The following is a 17,712-nucleotide window of genomic DNA, read 5'->3' as shown; positions in this document are numbered from 1 at the left end:
GGGTGTATCCTTGCAAAGTGAAGAAAGTACTGTAAAAAAGAAGGAGTGATGAACTACTGATAGGTTTTTCTCTGTCTCAATTTAGTCCTTTATTTTACTGCACTATATTAGTAAAATATTTTTAAATAATGCATGGAACATAAAACTTCTAAAGAACTACATGGCCTTAAAACATCTTTATTCTGTATTCATAGCTATTTGACAATTATGCTGAGTATAGACTTCTAGGTTTAAAATCATTGCTTCACTCTCTTTGGGCATACAGTGCTGCAAGTAAGAAATGTGCTACTAAACTGATTCTCATCCCTTTATATGTAAGCTATTGTTTTCCTTCTGGGACATATTAAGATTCATGTTATTCTTGTTGTTGTAAAATTTGACAATTGTGTATTTAGATGTAGGTCTTGTTTCATTTATTTGTGAGGCAGCATTGTGTATGGGCAAGAGTATGACCTCTGTTATCTAAAATATATGGGTTGAGATCTCGGTTTTGCCCCTAAATAATTTTGTAAAAAAATAGTTAAACTTTCATTGCTTAAGTTCACTTCCCTTTAAAATGGTGATAGCCGTAATATTCCCTACCTCATAGTACTGCAGTCAGCATCAAGTGAGTAAATATAGGTAAATTACATAGAACAATAGCTGCCGTATAGCCAACAACAGCTATTGGCTAACATATCTTTATTCAGTATATTTGAAGACCCTGATAGACCTTTCAATCTGAAGACAATAGCTTTGAGAAAAGTTCTGGACTTATTATTATTATTAAAGATATTTTTCTCCCATTGGTTTTTTTGTGTGTGTTCTTGGTATGAAATTTCTCTTTAATCAGAAGCTGAGCATTTTGGGTTGGTGGTCTTTGCTTTGTTTGCTTTTGCTGTTTTCATATTTTTCCTCTGTTCTCTATATGTTCTACTTTTCAAGAGACGACTTCTACTTGATCTTCCAAGTCTTAACGTTGCATTTTTTAAAGCTCCAGTTAGTATATATTTAATTTTCAAGAACTCTTTATTCCTCTCTGAATATTTTTTTGTAATCACTGTGTCCTTATTTTATAGATGAAATATTCTCTCAAATCTATCTGAGAATGTTAATTAGAAACATTTTTGGTTCTGTTCTGTGAATTATCCCTATTTCTTTTTTGGTTTTTGTTTGTTTGTTTGTTTTTGAGATGGCGTTTCGCTTTGTCGCCCAGGCTGGAGTGCAGTGGCGCGATCTCGATTCACTGGAAGCTCCGCCTCCCAGGTTCACGCCATTCTCCTGCCTCACCATCCCGAGTAGCTGGGACTACAGGCACCCACCACCACACCTGGCTAATGTATTTTGTATTTTTTTTTTCATAGAGACGGGGTTTCATTGTGTTAGCCAGGATGATCTCGATCTCCTGACCTTGTGATCCACCCACCTCGGCCTCCCAAAGTGCTGGGATACAGGCGTGAGCCACCGTGCCTGGCCAATTATCTCTATTTCTTTCTTTTTATTATTATTATTATTATACTTTAAGTTCTAAGGTACATGTGCATAACGTGCAGGTTTGTTACATATGTATACTTGTGCCATGTTGCTGTGCTGCACCCATCAACTCGTCATTTACATCAGGTATAACTCCCAATGCAATCCCTCCCCCCTACCCCCTCCCCATGATAGGCCCCTGTGTGTGATGTTCCCCTTCCCGAGTCCAAGTGATCTCATCGTTCAGTTCCCACCTATGAGTGAGAACATGCGGTATTTGGTTTTCTGTTCTTGTGATAGTTTGCTAAGAATGATGATTTCCAGCTGCATCCATGTCCCTACAAAGGACACAAACTCATCCTTTTTTATGGCTGCATAGTATTCCATGGTGTATATGTGCCACATTTTCTTAATCCAGTCTGTCATTTCAGGGTCAGTTTTTCTGATACTCTATCTTGGCTCTTCTCTTACATGTTACAGACTTTTCTTGATTATCCGTTGCTCCTTGATTTCACATTAATGTTTAGAAGTGAATACATAGAAAATTGATTTTGAGCTTTGATATGAGGGTAGGCTTTTTTTTGGCTTGCAAACTTACATTCGTAAGCTAAAAAAAAAAAAAAAGAACCAGTTTTTGTACTTCAAGATATCTAAAGACTGAAATGCAGGGGACTTTGATTCAAACAATAACAAATTCTACACTGCTGCTTTAGTTTCCCACAGATATTTATTTCCCTTGCAGGAAAAAAACAAACAAACATTCACTCTACCCTTTAAGGGTAACTGCTTTCTTTCAACAATCTGCTCATGGTGGGAGGAGATGAGTAGGTTGATTATTCATCAGTAGACTTTTAATTAACTCAACTACTTCCAGCTGCATGTCTCATCTCAGCTCTACATGGTATTTCAAGACTCTTCAGGGTTTTTCAGGGAAGATTACTACAACCATTAGCCATATTCTTAATCATTAATAATTATTAATAATCAGCCATACCCAATTATCACATAAAGATTCTAATCTTTGGTTCCTTTTACTCTGTCTCTACCACTTCACCTATATTCTATTTTCCAAGAAAAGACAGAAATGTATTTAACTTTCTTCTATCCTGCTGTCATTTTTCTTTTTGTCTTTGTTGGCTTTTTATACTTTTCTTTGTTCCTCTAACATAATGTTTACAGGGTTGGAAGTAAAGAAGAAGAGATTTTAAAATGTTTTCAGTCTTTCATTTTAATCAGAGGTGTTGATGTATTCTTTTTGTTTAAAAATACATATAATTAAATAGGTATATAAAAGTGTGTAAAATTAACGCATTCTCTTCACCTATTGTACTGCATCTAATATTATAGTCTTTCGGCAAAAACATTTGAAGTAGAATGAGGAAGTATCATTTTACCATCATGTTATTTTTGTCTCAGTGTATGCTTTCAAACTGTCACTCCTGCCTTCATTCCCCTCCAACCCTAGCAGAACTCAAGTGTGGCATAGTGAGTGTTCCACTTACTTACTTGCTGTTCATTCATCTATTCATTCAGCATGTGTTTATCAATCTCCAACCATGTGCCCAGTTCTCTTCTAAGTGTTAGAGATATGGTGTAAAATATAACATAATTTCTGGCCATTTGAAATTTACTCTGAGAGATAAACATTAAATTAATATTTATAAAAATTATTTTCAAACTACTGTGATATGAAGGAAATTTTGGAAGTGAAGGAAATGCATTATATCTTGATTATGGTAGTGACTAATGTGAAAAGACATGAAATTGTTAGTGATTTTTTTTCCTATATAAATTTTACCTCAATAAAGTTAATTTTAAAAAAGATAAAGTAATAAAACATTTAGGAATAAGTTCAGGCAATATATACACAATACATACATTCAGAAATCTGTAAAATATTACAGAAATAGGAAATATATCATATGTATTGATTAAAAGATACAATAATATAAAGATTTCAATTCTCCCAAAGTCAATATATAGAATCAATGCAGGCTTTCCCCTCCCCCATTTCTTGTGTTTATTTTGTTTTGTTTTGTTTTGTTGCTGAGAAGTTCACCAACTAATAAATCTGAAATTTATTTGGAAGGACAAAAAGCCCAAATGAAAAATGCTTTTGAACATGGGAGAAAAACATAGGTAGGAACTTCTCCAGAATTGAAATTGTATTAAATCAGTGTAATATTTGTGCAAGTTTAGACAAAAAGAAAAAGCATATAGATGCTATTACAAGGATATAAAATACAAGCAAAATATGGGGGAAAATAGACTAATCATTAAGTAATAGGAGATCTAATACAGTCTCCGGAGTCAAAGAAAGCTTCCCCAAGGGACATTAATGTTAGTATGGGACAGATAGATGAGAAGTAGTTAACTAACTCAGGTGAGAGGATGAGAAAAAGAACATTTTAGTCAACAGGGAAAACATATGGAGAGGCTCTGTGAAGAAGAAAGAAATAATAAAATACTAAGACTCTAGTAACCAAAAGAAAAGTCAGATTGTCTCAATTTTCTTTCCTTTTCCGGTATATCCCCCAGACATACGGAATGTGAACTTGGTCAACCTGACATCAACACAGGGGACATGAGAGGGAGTTGTACACTGACCAAAGATAAGCATTGAAGAAAACATGCTTCTTTATCCTTGTTTCCACTTATTCTCTACTTGAAATGTTTATAACCTTTTTCTTTATGAAATGTAGTCTCATAAGCTGGTGAGATGGCCTCGAGTCTTCCCAGTCCCACTGGCTTGACACATAACTGCTGCCCTGTTCTTCCCAAGGTGCAGCTTCCACATCACTCTCCTGTTAATAACCCTTCAGTGACTCTTGATTGTTCACAGAAGAAAAGACATTCTTTCAACTAAATCCATCCTATGAAATTGTATTTTCCTCTGTTTCTTTTCAAGTAATCGAATGATGAATGTGAACATGCTTTGTAAACTCTGAAGGATTATTTTGGAGATGGGCATGGAATTTGCACATATTAGATACCTCTTACGAGCCAGTTACTGCTTCTCCTGTGAGGCCTCGTATGTTAACAGCAAACTATGAAGAAAGTATTATTCCTAGTTCAAAGAGCCAACGAGCTGCAATTCATTGACTTTAAGATATACACTGTGATATTCCAAAGCATAGGCTGATTCTGTTTGGCGAAGTGTTGGTCTTGAAAGGCAGCCTACCATAAGGGAAAAAAGAACTGGGCTTGGAGTTGAAAGGGTTCTGTTCTGTTTGCTGTCACCACCTTCTTGTCTATGACATAAGGATAAGAATATTTCATATGGCTCTTGTAATGATTAAACAATATGATGAAGAGATTATATCTGTGCATTTTTAATACCAGTCATTAACTTCCTAATTATGAACTATAAAGTAATGAATATAATTTTCTCTAAATATGCAATGTTGGGTGTAACTTGTGCAGAGGATTTTGTGGTTTTCCATTTTTATTTACATATGTTACCATGTTGTATTTTCAAAAAATTCATGAAAAAATCAGTCTTCTTATATGAAATTTTAGACAATATTTTATACCCAAATCTTGCACAGTCATTTAAAGTAACATAATGAGTTTGCATTATTTGAGCATTCATGCCTAAATGTTGAAAGCAGACTTCCCAGAAGCTCAACAAGAGACAGATAGAAATGACCTTGTGATTCAAAAAAATGTTTCAGATAATCTAGACAGCAAATAACCCACATGTGGGTAATCAGGAGTTCATTGTTTTGGGGATCTTTAATTGCCTACTGTTTATCAATATAATTTAACTACCAGTGCCTGTGATGATGATATAAATAGAACACTTGCCTATTTTTAAATGAGAAATGTCATATTTTTATTAATGATAAAATAGTATGAAAGAGAGTACTCTATGTGACTGTCATTAAAAACAGTTCACTCATCTTAAAAAAGAGCTGGATTTCCTTTCTTTTTTTATCCAGTATAAGAGCAGAAACTAATCAGTTTTCTTGAGAGTGTTAAAGTAATAATTAGAGTCTATTTTAGGTATGGATTGTTCTGGACATTTGCACATTTTTTATTGTTCTTAGTTATTTTATAGTAGAAATAACTATTACTATGCATGAGAAAGAGGGTGTTTATCACTCAAGTGTCTCATTCTACAACTGCAGTTAATTTTATAAGGAAATAATTTGTCATTTTCTAAAATAACCCTTTAAATGCTGCTGGCAAAAGCCATTTTCAGTTGATTGCCTCTGAAGCCAGTGATTTGTGGCATTGTACAAAACAACCAGTCTTGTGCCACCATACCTGAGGGGGACAAAGAAAACAAGACACTGATGTATATGAGCTTGGTTTTTTTTGTTGTTGTTGTTTTTCTAGTCATACATTTTCCTTTCTTTTTTTTTTCTTTTTTGGTTTTTGTTTTATTATGTTTTGTTTGTCTGTTGATTTGTTTTTAATGATTGCCTCAAAACATGTGTGCTTTCTAGGAAATCTACACTCAGCAGTGCCTTTCATTTTTATTATCTAAGTTGATACTGATCCCCAGAGTAGGACTGATATTCATGACTGTTGTTGGATGGCTAAACATCTTTTGGATTTTAGATTCTCTGTGCTTTTGGACAGCATTTTAATACTATTGCTAGCTGACTGTTCTAAATGTGGTTACTGAAAATGTTCTAAGGAACTAGTTCCTTTCTAAGACAGAATATGTAATAAAATTATAAAATTCATGAAATTTACTCTTAGTTTTTTATATATGTACGTACAGAGTAAAAAGTTAAGGTCCTTATGATTAAGACTAAGTCATATAAGCTTATACAGCCTATACTAGTTTTTTGAATACTTTTATTTAGTTTGGAAAATAATGCATTCAAATTTTGAAGTTCTTATACTGAATAAAATAATATCATTTTTTCCCCGGGTCTGCTATTTACCTTGTATCTGACTCAGTTAGAGAATATGAAGTTAGGTCTTAACTAACCTAATGAAAGTACCCAATAAATAAATTATCTGAACTTTTTTTTACTGCCTTGTGTTGTTAGAAAATATGTGAAGCACAATATGAGCATACTTGAAAATATGTGTGCATTTATGTTGTAATTCTAGTTAATGTCCTCATTTGTATGTAGAGAAAATATACTTAATTCATAAATTGTGGATCAGATTTCAATTCTTTATTTACTAGGTATTTACTGAGTGAATAAGGATATGCATACCATCAAATCACTTACAGATGAGACTGTTTGTTTTATTAGATCTTTGGGTTTAATTAGAGTCATGAGCCAAATAAACATGCCTTCTAGTGGGAAGTGTATACTCTGTCAATTCAAGCACATTTTCATTGTCTACTGACTAACCAAAGTAGAAAAATTTGCATAAACAAATCAAAATTAGCAGGAACATAAAAGTGTAAAATGAGGTTGTATATATTATCTGGCTAGTTTTTCCCTATTCTAAATGATAGCAAGCATATAATCTTGATCTATGACATGAGTGTCTTTTATAAATTCAGACGTATTTTAGACAAATTAAGGCATTGCATTTCACAAGGAATTACTCAGCAAATCCTTTTGAAAGATGAATAATTACCCTATATTGTATATTGCTGTTTTCAAAACTTCATTGTTTTTCTCATATTCATAGACCATTTATACCAATATTTACTTAATATTGTTTCTGTAATTCTTCTCATTTTAAAATTTTAAATAGTTTTATTACTCTACTATAAGTCTCACTTGCTACAAATGGAACTAATTCAGAAAAATAAATATGTAGCCATTAAAATAAAATATCTACCCATTATCACCTACATACCGTGTCACTGGTGGCAGATAAGTTGCATGTTTGGAAATACTGTTCCGTATGATTGTAAATTCAGATTTTCATAAATTTAATTTTATTACAATAAAGCACAATTTAAATAGATGATTAACTAACTGAAGGCAGAAATTGCGTCAGTGTTGTTTATCCTTATTTCCCCAGCACTTAGTTTTTGGCATATAAAATGCATTCAATAAATATTGAATATGTAAATTAATGCATGAACCTTATACAGATGGTCCCTGACCTAAAATAGTTTAACTTATGAGTTTTTTAATTTATGATAGGTTGCTTGGAGTATTAAATACAATTTCAACTTATGACTTTTTGACTTACAATAGGTTTATTGGAAGGTAACCACATCAAAAGTGGAGGAACAGCCATATTTACCTTTTCACCCTCTATAATCCTATCACATAGTAATAATTAAATAATAATAATGCCCAAAGTTTATATGAAAATACATTATGGGCAGGCACATTGTATTCCCAGTCTTCAAAACACTAATTAATATAACACATAGCATTTCTATTAAACTTTATGGAGTATATTTATAGATCAAGAAAGTTTACCGTAATGTAATTAAGAAGAAATGAGTATGAAGCAGTATAGGAGTGGGCCTGGTAAAGGAGTGACAAGAGAGAAATGAAGTGAGAAGTAACAATCGAAATATATATCTATATCATAGAAACTGAGATAACCTGACGACTATGTCAAGGAAGGAAGAAAGGACTAAACTGAAAGCTAAATATAGATGGGAAAGTTGCTTCAGTGGAGAAAGCTCAGTTCCATCAAGAGTTACTTCCAAATTACCAGCCCTAGTGACCAAATTCTTCCAAAACGAATGACTCTTAACCATCCCCTGTATGGCTTTCTTCCAATAAAACTCACTTTTAAAGCTTAAATTCCAACCTGTTTTCTTTTGTCCATGCACTTAAGAAATGACATAATCAATTTTCTACATCATTTGGGTTAGAAGAAAAGACCATATAAAGCTAAAATGAGCAAAATATTCTGGACCTATTTAAAATCAGAGGTTCATCAGTTAGGGAGGCCCCTGAAGTACAAATAGACTATTTCACAAAACCTATGAGGCGTCAGTAAATGAATGCAGTCCACATCAGTTATGTGTCAGGAAGTCAATGGTTAGCTGATTTGATCAGTCGCAATTATTTTGACAGTTAAGAATGACTGTCAATAGTAACTGATATCTAAAGAAGAGGCACCACAGAGGTAGAATCATTCATAATTCAGAAATAATGCTGAACTATTACAACTATATAAAATATTTATTTTTTGGCCCATTACCTAATAACCTAAGAGGATGGTTTGCATACTATTTTGCTGAAGGGACACTTGACCTATCAAGAAATAAATGAGTGATGGCTCATTTATCTGACTTTTTTTTACTTATGTATACATTTATTCATTAATTTATCTCTTTCAACATTGAACTTCTGAAAAGAGGACATTTTATAAGAAAATGAAAGGAATATATGCTTCCAGGAATTTGGAGGGAAATGAGACTGAAATAAGAAGGAAGTAGATTCTGTCAACTTAAGTAGTCTGTCTGGAGGGGAAAGGTCTCTAAAAAGCATCTTGTCTTACCTTCAACTTGAAGGATGTCATCGTGCCTGGTCACAGAAGCAGGAAATATGATTCAGGTGTCAGAAGCATATAGGAAAGAACCATCCTGCCTTGGCAGGTTGGAACCTTCAGCTATGGCATATGGCTATCAAGATGGGAGTGGGAGACATGTGGATATTTTTGGCAGCCACAATGGGTCAGCACCATTGGATCATATAGCAGAGTCTAAGTTAAGCTGAAAGATCCTGAAAACCAGGAGCTAATGAGGACACACTTTGTAAGGCAACTTCAGGGATTACTTTTCCTCCTGTGAGCAAAGGAAGGTACTTGAATGGTGTTGGGAGTTCTCACGATTCAGTAGACCAGACAAGAAGAATCAAGGGCTTTCAACATTTGGGAACAGTAATAAGCCTCTGGAGGAAGTATCTGAGACTCAAGATCCATAGCTCTCTTTGTGTAGTAGATCCAGCATGATCTACATCTATAAAGGAGCACACACCTGAATGTCAGGCACTATGAACTGTCAGGTGACTTTGGTTAAATCCCGTAATTTCCCTCTGCCTCCATCTTTTTTTTTTCCCACATGTTCAATGTACTATCTACATGGCAGGATTTTTTTGAGGGTTGAATGAAGTGGTGTGTGTGAAACACAGTAGAAAGTGACATAAATAATATGTATACTTGAATATGTGAAGCATGTTGATTCATGAATGCTATTGTCATTTATATTGGAGTGTCAACTAAGGTTGATTTCTTTCTCATGCCATAAGTCCATCCCAGGTAAGTAAGGAAGGTGCACCAGATTGTCTCCCACAGGAACTCAGGTAGGTCTTTAGAGCATCTGGAAAAGGCTATTCATTGTGATAGGGAAAGGGTATATGTGGATCACACACTGCATATTAAAGGCTCTGCATAGAGGTGACACTTATCACTCCTGAGCTGGCTTAAGAGACACTTCACCTATCACGTGGCCATACCTAACTGGAAGGGCCTGGAGAATCAAAATTCTAGCTTGTGTCTAGAAGAGCTAAAATATTTGGTGAGCAGCACTAATGACCATCACATATGGATTCTTTCCATTTTCTACAGTGGAATGCCTTTTGCATCAAAGAAGCCTTCTAGATGTTTCTCCTGTTACTAATAACACCACATTCTTTCTGTATAGCTTTTAACAAACAAGTGGACTTTCTTAATTTTATGTATTCCCAGTTTCAAGGATTTGCTGGCATTAAAAATTTTAGTAGCCTTGTAGCAGAATATTCTTGTTTCTTTAAAAGAAAATAAATAATTTTATAAAATCCTCTCTTTTTTGCCAGACATTGATGAATGCTCTGACGGTTTTGTTCAATGTGACAGCCGTGCTAATTGCATTAACCTGCCTGGATGGTACCACTGTGAGTGCAGAGATGGCTACCATGACAATGGGATGTTTTCACCAAGTGGAGAATCATGTGAAGGTCAGTACAAAGAGAAGACCTAGAATTTAAGAACTTCTCTTGAACTTGAGGAATATATCGTAAGCTATACATAGAATACATTGAGCCAGTGTTATTAGTGTTTTTACTATATGTTTATACAACAGTGATTGGAAATATGTTAAAATCTAACTTTTTCTTGCTAATTATGGTAATTATTGTTATTTTTAGATAATTAAAGTTTGTGACACTAACCCAGTTTTCTGTGGATTCTTGCAACTGTTAAATGGTGTTTTTAGAATGAAAAAACATGTAGTATCACGTAAATTTTTTAAAGGAAAGCATGCATACATCTGATCCAAAAACATGTAGCAAAAATACATGATAAAAAGCGAGATAGAGGAAAAATGGGAATAGAGGAAATGCAATGATGGTGTGGTCAAGGATGACATACACAATACATGCTACTCAGGGCTATTTCTAACATGACATTTACCTGGCAAAGTAAGAGATGTTTAGTGATTGTTGAATGTTGGATACATAAGATATGGTCCCTGCTTCCATTAAGTTTTCAATCTAAGAGGAGTAGAAAATTCAATCAGATTATATTCAATTAGTTACCATTAATTTTAAATTATTTTGAACGGATTGACAAATCTGCTCCTCTATAGCCTCTATTGAAGGGGCATGATTTTTAGAAAACAGGCAGACAGAGCAAGCAGAGCCCAGTGAGTAATTGCCAGGGAAACTACACGCACTGAAAGGATTTGTCATTAGAAGTCTTGGCATAGGAATGAAAAACAAAACACAACTTGAGAACTCATTATTTTCTCCATTTGTATTTACACCTTCATAGAGCCTGAGAGGATAATGGGGTTAAGATGACACAGTCAATGAAAGCTTTTGACAATCTAACCTAAAGATACTTGACACCTAAATGATAAGATGTTTTTTATCCTTGTGCCTCAAAGGATTTTCACAAAGAAACAAGTGAAACAGGCTTGGGTGATGGATGCCAAGGCTTCTAGCCTGTTTTGCCAGCAGCAGAAAAGCTCTGGAGCTTGAACAGAGTATTCATCAGGATTTCCACCTAGGAATGGGAATGCTGCTGTCTTACCAGGGGCTAAAACCTGGCATTTGCATGTTACCACTTAAATATGGTCTGAGGGCTTTATCTTGCACTGGTGGATGTTCCAGAGTGAACATTTCCAGCCCTGGAGAGAATGCCAGGAACCACAGATTATAGTTTCAAGACAGATCAGACAGTGGAATTTTGTTCTTCCCTGATAAGCTAGTTTCTTTGTATTTTATAGAATTTAATTGAGATCATCTTTTTAAAAAATTATGCACATAAAGAATGAATATAAGCTGATTATAAATAATGCAAATCATACATAAGCTTGTATATGGATTAAAGCTGAATATGCATCTTCATTTCACCTCCCCCCTTTCCCCATCTTTTCCACTCATCCTCGAGGGGTTACCTATGTTTAATTTGGGTTAGTATCCTTGCACACTTTTTTCTGTGCATCTGAATGTGAGTAGAAAAACACACATACCTCTGTTGACTGTCTTACATTAAATTTGTAACTGAGCTCACTGTCTTTCAAATTTGTGATCACAAATCTCTAGTGGATTGTATTAGTTATCTATTGATGCCTAACAAATTACTCTCAAAACTTAGCAGCTGAAAACAGCAAACATTGTCTCACACTTGCTGTGGGTCAGGGATTTGTGCACAGCTTAGCTGGGTGGCTCTGATTCAGCGCCTTAATGACATTGCAGTCAAGTTCTTGGCCAGGATTGTGGTCTTCTTATATTGAAGGCTTGTTTGTGGTGGTAGTGGGGGGAATGGGAATCTATTTCCAAGGACATTCATGTGGCTATTGGCAGATCTCATCTCCTTAATACATGGGCCACTCCTCAAGGCGTGGGAGCTTGCTTTCCCTAAAGCAAACAATCCAAGAGCAGATGCCCAATATGGGAGCCATAGTCTTTTTACAACCTCATGTCAGATGTGACATTCCATCACTTCTCACACTTTATATTTGTTAGCATCAAGTCAGTAAGTCCATCCCACATTTAAGGAAGGGGATTACACAAGGGCTTGAATACTAAGTGGTGAGGATCACTGGGGCCATCTCAGAAGCCACCTACTGTAAGGGCCATCAGCACTGTCCAGCATTCCTACTTCATTTCCTTAGTTACATTCCCTTCCAACTTTCCAGTTAACAGCCATTTCACAACTTCTTAAGTCTCCTCAGACTTTGGATACTGCTTCCTTTCTCTTTATTCTCTGTCAGTGGCCTGTCTACTTAACTGAGAACACAGAAGTAGTCAAAAGCCATCTGCCTCACTTTCCACCACAACCCATACTCGCTTATTTATTTATTTCTATATATCTGCTCATTTATTTCTATATACCTGCTGCTTTTTCTCCCTCCTCTTTTATTGGAGGAAGTGGCCCCACTCCTATCAAATATGAAACTCATCATTGTATCTTGCATCTCATCCTCTCTCACCTGTTTAAGGATTCTGCCCATATATTATTAACTTTCTCTTCCGTATAATTAAGTCTTTTTCTACTGCATCATTCCTATCAGTGTTCAAAGAGTCAAGAGTAGCAGCCATCTTTGAAAACAAAACAAAAACAAACAAAATGTAACTTCCCTTTACATCACCTGACTCTACAGACATATCTTCCAGTTTTCTGTCCCCTTTAGAACAAAATTCCTTGAAAAAATTTTCAGTACTTGTTATCTCTGCCTTCTTCCTTCCAGCGACACTTTAGTCTCACTGCTCTAGCCAATGCTTTTCTTTCAAGATTACTAACAATTTCCATTTTGCCAAATTAGCTGATCAATTACTATCTCCTTGATCAACTCGGGCATTTGACTCAGTTGATCATTCTTTTCTCTCAAAACAGAATTTTCCTCACTTGGCTTCAGGTTCACCACTCTCTCCTGGTTTTTCTCCTTTCTCCTACAGTCCTTTTTTTTACTCTCTCAAATGCCCCAGGGCTCAGGCCTTGTCGGTCTTTTCTATCCATTCTCAATCCCTAAGTCAACCAGTTTCATGGCTTAAAATGCCATCTGTATATCCCAAATTCAGACCTCTGCCTTGGCTACAGATTCTACATCTAGTGGCCTACTAGGTAGCTCAACCTGGACGTCTAATAGACAACTCAGACCTAATATGGCTAAAACAGAACTTTTAATTTACTCTCTAAGTCCTACAGGTCCTTTAACATAGTTGTCCAGAACTACATCTTAGAGTCATTGTTTTCTTCCTTCTTTTCCTCATATCTCACATTCCATACATTAACAAATTTCACAGTTTCAACTTTCAAAATATATTCCCAGTCTAACCACCCTTTACCACTTCGGTTGTTAACGTCTTAATCTAAGCCATTACTACCTTTTGCCTGAACCACTATAACAGCCTCCAAACTGATCTTCCTACTTCCATGCCCAATTCCCCTAGAGTCTTTTTTTTTTTTTATAACATTCAGAGTGATTCTTCTAAAACTGAAGTTAGATCATGTTACTCCTCTGTTCACACTCCTGGAGCCTCTCCACCCCTCTCAAAGCAATATGCAAACCCTGACCATGGTTGACAAGGGCTCACATGATATGCATCCTTGGCTTTCTTGCCATTTCTAAAATATACAAAACAGATTTATTTGAATGTACTGTCCCTTTATGTGGAATGCCCTTCCCCTAGATCTTTGCAGGGTTCTTCTTTCATTTAATTCAAATTTCTTCTCAAATGGTTTATCCTGGACAACTAATTTAAAATAGTCTCCCACCTCTGACACTCTATTCACTTACCCTGCTTCACTTTTTTTGATAGAAATTATAAACTCACCTGAAATTATAGTATGTATTTATGTGTTTGCTTTGTTATTATCTGCTTTAGAATGTAAGCTTCAAAGGTCATAGTTTGTGTTTGCTTGTCAGCTATCATATCTCCAATGCCTAGAACAGTGTCTGACACATAGTAGATGATACATTTATTTGTCCAATGAAAAGATTGAGATAAATAATAGATAGTTAATCTCTTCATTAGAAATGCATTAGGCACATAACCTATGTTGGAATGTAGATATTAGTATGACAGATAGTGGATATATATATATATAGTTAAAAGTAGATATATAATAATGATCAGTATAAAACATAATTAATGCATTCATGAGTGTTCAGCCCAGAAAGTAACAAGGATAATTAAACTAAACATCAAAATAACACATTATAAATATGAAAACAGCAAAGTAGAGGATTTGTCTTCATAGAAAAGGCCTTTCAAGGAGACCCACAAACATAGGAGCAGTGAAAAATCTTTTTTAAAAAAACAAAAACAAAAACACTATTCTGGAAAGATGATTCTACCATTATCTACCAATAAAATTTATAAAGATTATCAGAAAAACCTACTACTCTGTCAGAGGACAACATGCTCTGAAGGATTCTTTTTTTTTTTTTTTTTTTTTTTTGATATGAGACAGAATCTCACTCTGTCGCCCAGGCTGGAGTGCAGTGGTATGATCTCGGCTCACTGCAAGCTCCGCCTCCCAGGTTCACACCATTCTCCTGCCTCAGCCTGCTGAGTAGCTGGGTTTACAGGTGCCCGCCACCACGCCCGGCTAAATTTTTTTGTACTTTTAATGGAGGCGGGGTTTTGACGTGTTAGCCAGGATAGTCTTGATCTCCTGACCTCGTGATCTGCCCGCCTCGGCCTCCCAAAGTGCTGGGATTATAGGCGTGAACCAGCGTGCCCGGCCTGAAGAATTTTTTTAAAAGAACACATCTGATTTATTTATATATATATATGTGTGTGTGTGTGTGTGTGTGTGTGTGTATTTTATTATTATTATACTTTAAGTTCTAGGGTACATGTGCACAACGTGCAGTCTTGTTGCATATGTATACATGTGCCATGTTGGTGTGCTGTACCCATTAACTCGTCATTTACATTAGGTATATCTCCTAATGCTATCCCTACCCCCCTACCCCCACTCCATGACAAGCCTTCGTGTGTGATGTTCCCCTTCCTGTGTCCAATTGTTTTCATTGTTCAATTCCCGCCTATGAGTGAGAACATGCGGAGTTTAGTTTTTTGTCTTTGTGACACTTTGCTGAGAATGTTTTCCAGCTTCATCCATGTCCCTACAAAGGACATGAACTCATCCTTTTTTATGGCTGCATAGTATTCCATGGTGTATATGTGCCACATTTTCTTAATCCAGTCTATCACTGATGGACATTTGGGTTGGTTCCAAGTCTTTGCTATTGTGAATAGTGCCGCAATAAACATACGTTTGCATGTGTCTTTATAGCAGCATGATTTATAATCCTTTGGGTATATACCCGGTAATGGGACGGCTGGGTCAAATGGTATTTCTAGATCCTTGAGGAATCGCCACACTGTCTTCCACAATAGTTTAGCTAGTTTACAGTCCCACCAACAGTGTAAAAGTGTTCCTATTTCTCCACATGCTCTCCAGCACCTGTTGTTTCCTGACATTTTAATAATCATCGTTCTAACTGGTGTGAGATGGTATCTCATTGTGGTTTTGATTTGCCTTTCTCTGATGGCCAGTGATGATGAGCATTTTTTCCTGTGTCTGTTGGCTGCATAAATGTCTTCTTTTGAGAAGTGTCTGTTCGTATCCTTTGCCCACTTTTTGATAGGGTTGTTTTTTCTCATAAATTTGTTTAAGTTCTTTGTAGATTCTGGATATTAGCCCTTTGTCAGATGAATAGATATATTTTTTTAAAAAGATTTAAAAAAAAAACTTCTAAACATTCTCCATTTACTGCAATTTCTGTGATTTGTAGAATTGTAATATTAGTATTTAGAAGGATTCCATTTTAAGAATATGATTATATCAGAGAAGGTGCTATTTTTTTTGTTGCTGGGGGGAAGAAAGTAGACAAAGCCACAGTGGTAGCTTTACAGTTACTCTGAAGTGTAAGACTCATACTTGAAGGCATGAATAAATAACTTCACTGTGTCACTACTTTTTAGGTTACAGTTGTGTGATCTACAACATACATATTTATAAGCTGCATTCATACAAATTGTTTGCTGTTTTGCTCATCCATTTATCTCAGAGATTTAGACATTTCATCCTGAGGTAACATGCCAGAGTCCCATTTTCCTTATCCATCCCCCATTTCCACTGTGCCTAAAACCTTGTCTCTCTCTGAGACACCGTCCAGTATCTTTTTTCGCATAAATATCTTATATTTCTGCCAACATTTCCCATTATTGCTGTAATTTCTGGACAATCTTTAAGTTTGGTGAAGTTTTTTGAACTTTTGATACCAAAAAAATGAAGTTTACGTGATAGTATTTTAAATAGTCTGTTCAAGCCCAACGCTGTGATTGAGAAAAGCACTTGATTTTGAGAAGAAATATAAACGTCATGCTGTGAAGGAACAAAGAGAAATTATTTGCTCTTTAGTATCAAGGAAGGCTTCTCAGAGTACCTAGTATTTGCCTTTGGACTTTGCTAAGTATGATGAGATTATTGCCAAGTCGAGATAGGGAAAATGACTGCAAACAAGAAGTAGCTCTAAATACTCTAAGTACTACAAAGTTTGAACCTGAGTAGAAGGACTCTTTTTGAGAAAGGAGATGATGAAAGTAATCTGCATCAATTCCACATTTTGGCCCAATTCTATTTTCTGAGCCCCAGACACACATATCCAACTACTTACTGAACAGCTCTGCCTGGAAGCCCAGAGGAAGTGCAATTCAGCCAGTCCTAAACTGAACATGTCTTCCTTTATCCCTCCCCGCTCTTCTGTTCCACAGCAAAATCTTGCTCTTCTTTCCATAAATAGCATCAGCCATATTTTCCACGCCAGAGATCTAAACATCTTTTTTGATCTCTCTTTCTTTCTAATCTTCAAAGCCAACAAATCACTATGTTGTGTTAATTCTCTCTGTTGTCTCTTTCTATGCGTCCCCACTGCTGTAACTCAGTGTGGCATGGTACTTAAGAGCACGGACTTAGAGCATGATTGCTTCAGTTCCCATCTGGGCCTACTGGCTGTGTGGCTGTGTCACCTTGGGCAAGTTATGTAACAGTATTATGTCTCAATTTCCTGATTTATAAAGAGAGAATCATAATTTAATTATATCTTCGAGGGTGGTTGTGAAGATTAAATAAATCATTATATGAAAAGTTCTCAGAGTCTGGTACATACCAACCACTATGAGACTCTGCTTTTATTGTATGATCATCTTTTGCCTGGACTATGGAAACAGTCTATTAACTGGTCTCCTGGCTCCAAATTCTAATCCATTCAAATCTCTTTTCCAAAATGAACCCAAAGGAACCTGTCTAAAATGAAAATCAGATTGTGATTTTTTTTTATTTTGCGTTTCTCTAAAATGACATTTTATTGGCTTTATGAAAAAGTTCAACTTTCTTAACATGACCTTTCCTTGGACCCTGAGTAGC

The 17,712-nt window shown here is 35.6% G+C and overlaps 1 protein-coding gene across 2 annotated transcripts in view; it reads left to right on the top strand.

Annotated features, from left to right (window-relative positions):
* Positions 1 to 17,712, top strand: part of NELL2 (neural EGFL like 2) — a 368,466-nt gene that overhangs the window by 332,334 nt on the left and 18,420 nt on the right. For both annotated transcript variants that reach the window (XM_009180559.4, XM_017945819.2), the window contains one exon: positions 10,140 to 10,280. In XM_009180559.4, coding sequence (XP_009178823.1) covers positions 10,140 to 10,280 — 141 coding nt within the window. The remainder of the gene's footprint in view (positions 1 to 10,139; positions 10,281 to 17,712) is intronic.

This window comes from Papio anubis, chromosome 9 (genome assembly GCF_008728515.1).
Source record: "Papio anubis isolate 15944 chromosome 9, Panubis1.0, whole genome shotgun sequence".
NCBI lineage: Eukaryota > Metazoa > Chordata > Mammalia > Primates > Cercopithecidae > Papio > Papio anubis.
Note: the sequence above shows the minus strand (reverse complement) of the source record. Positions and strands in the feature narration are given on the sequence as shown.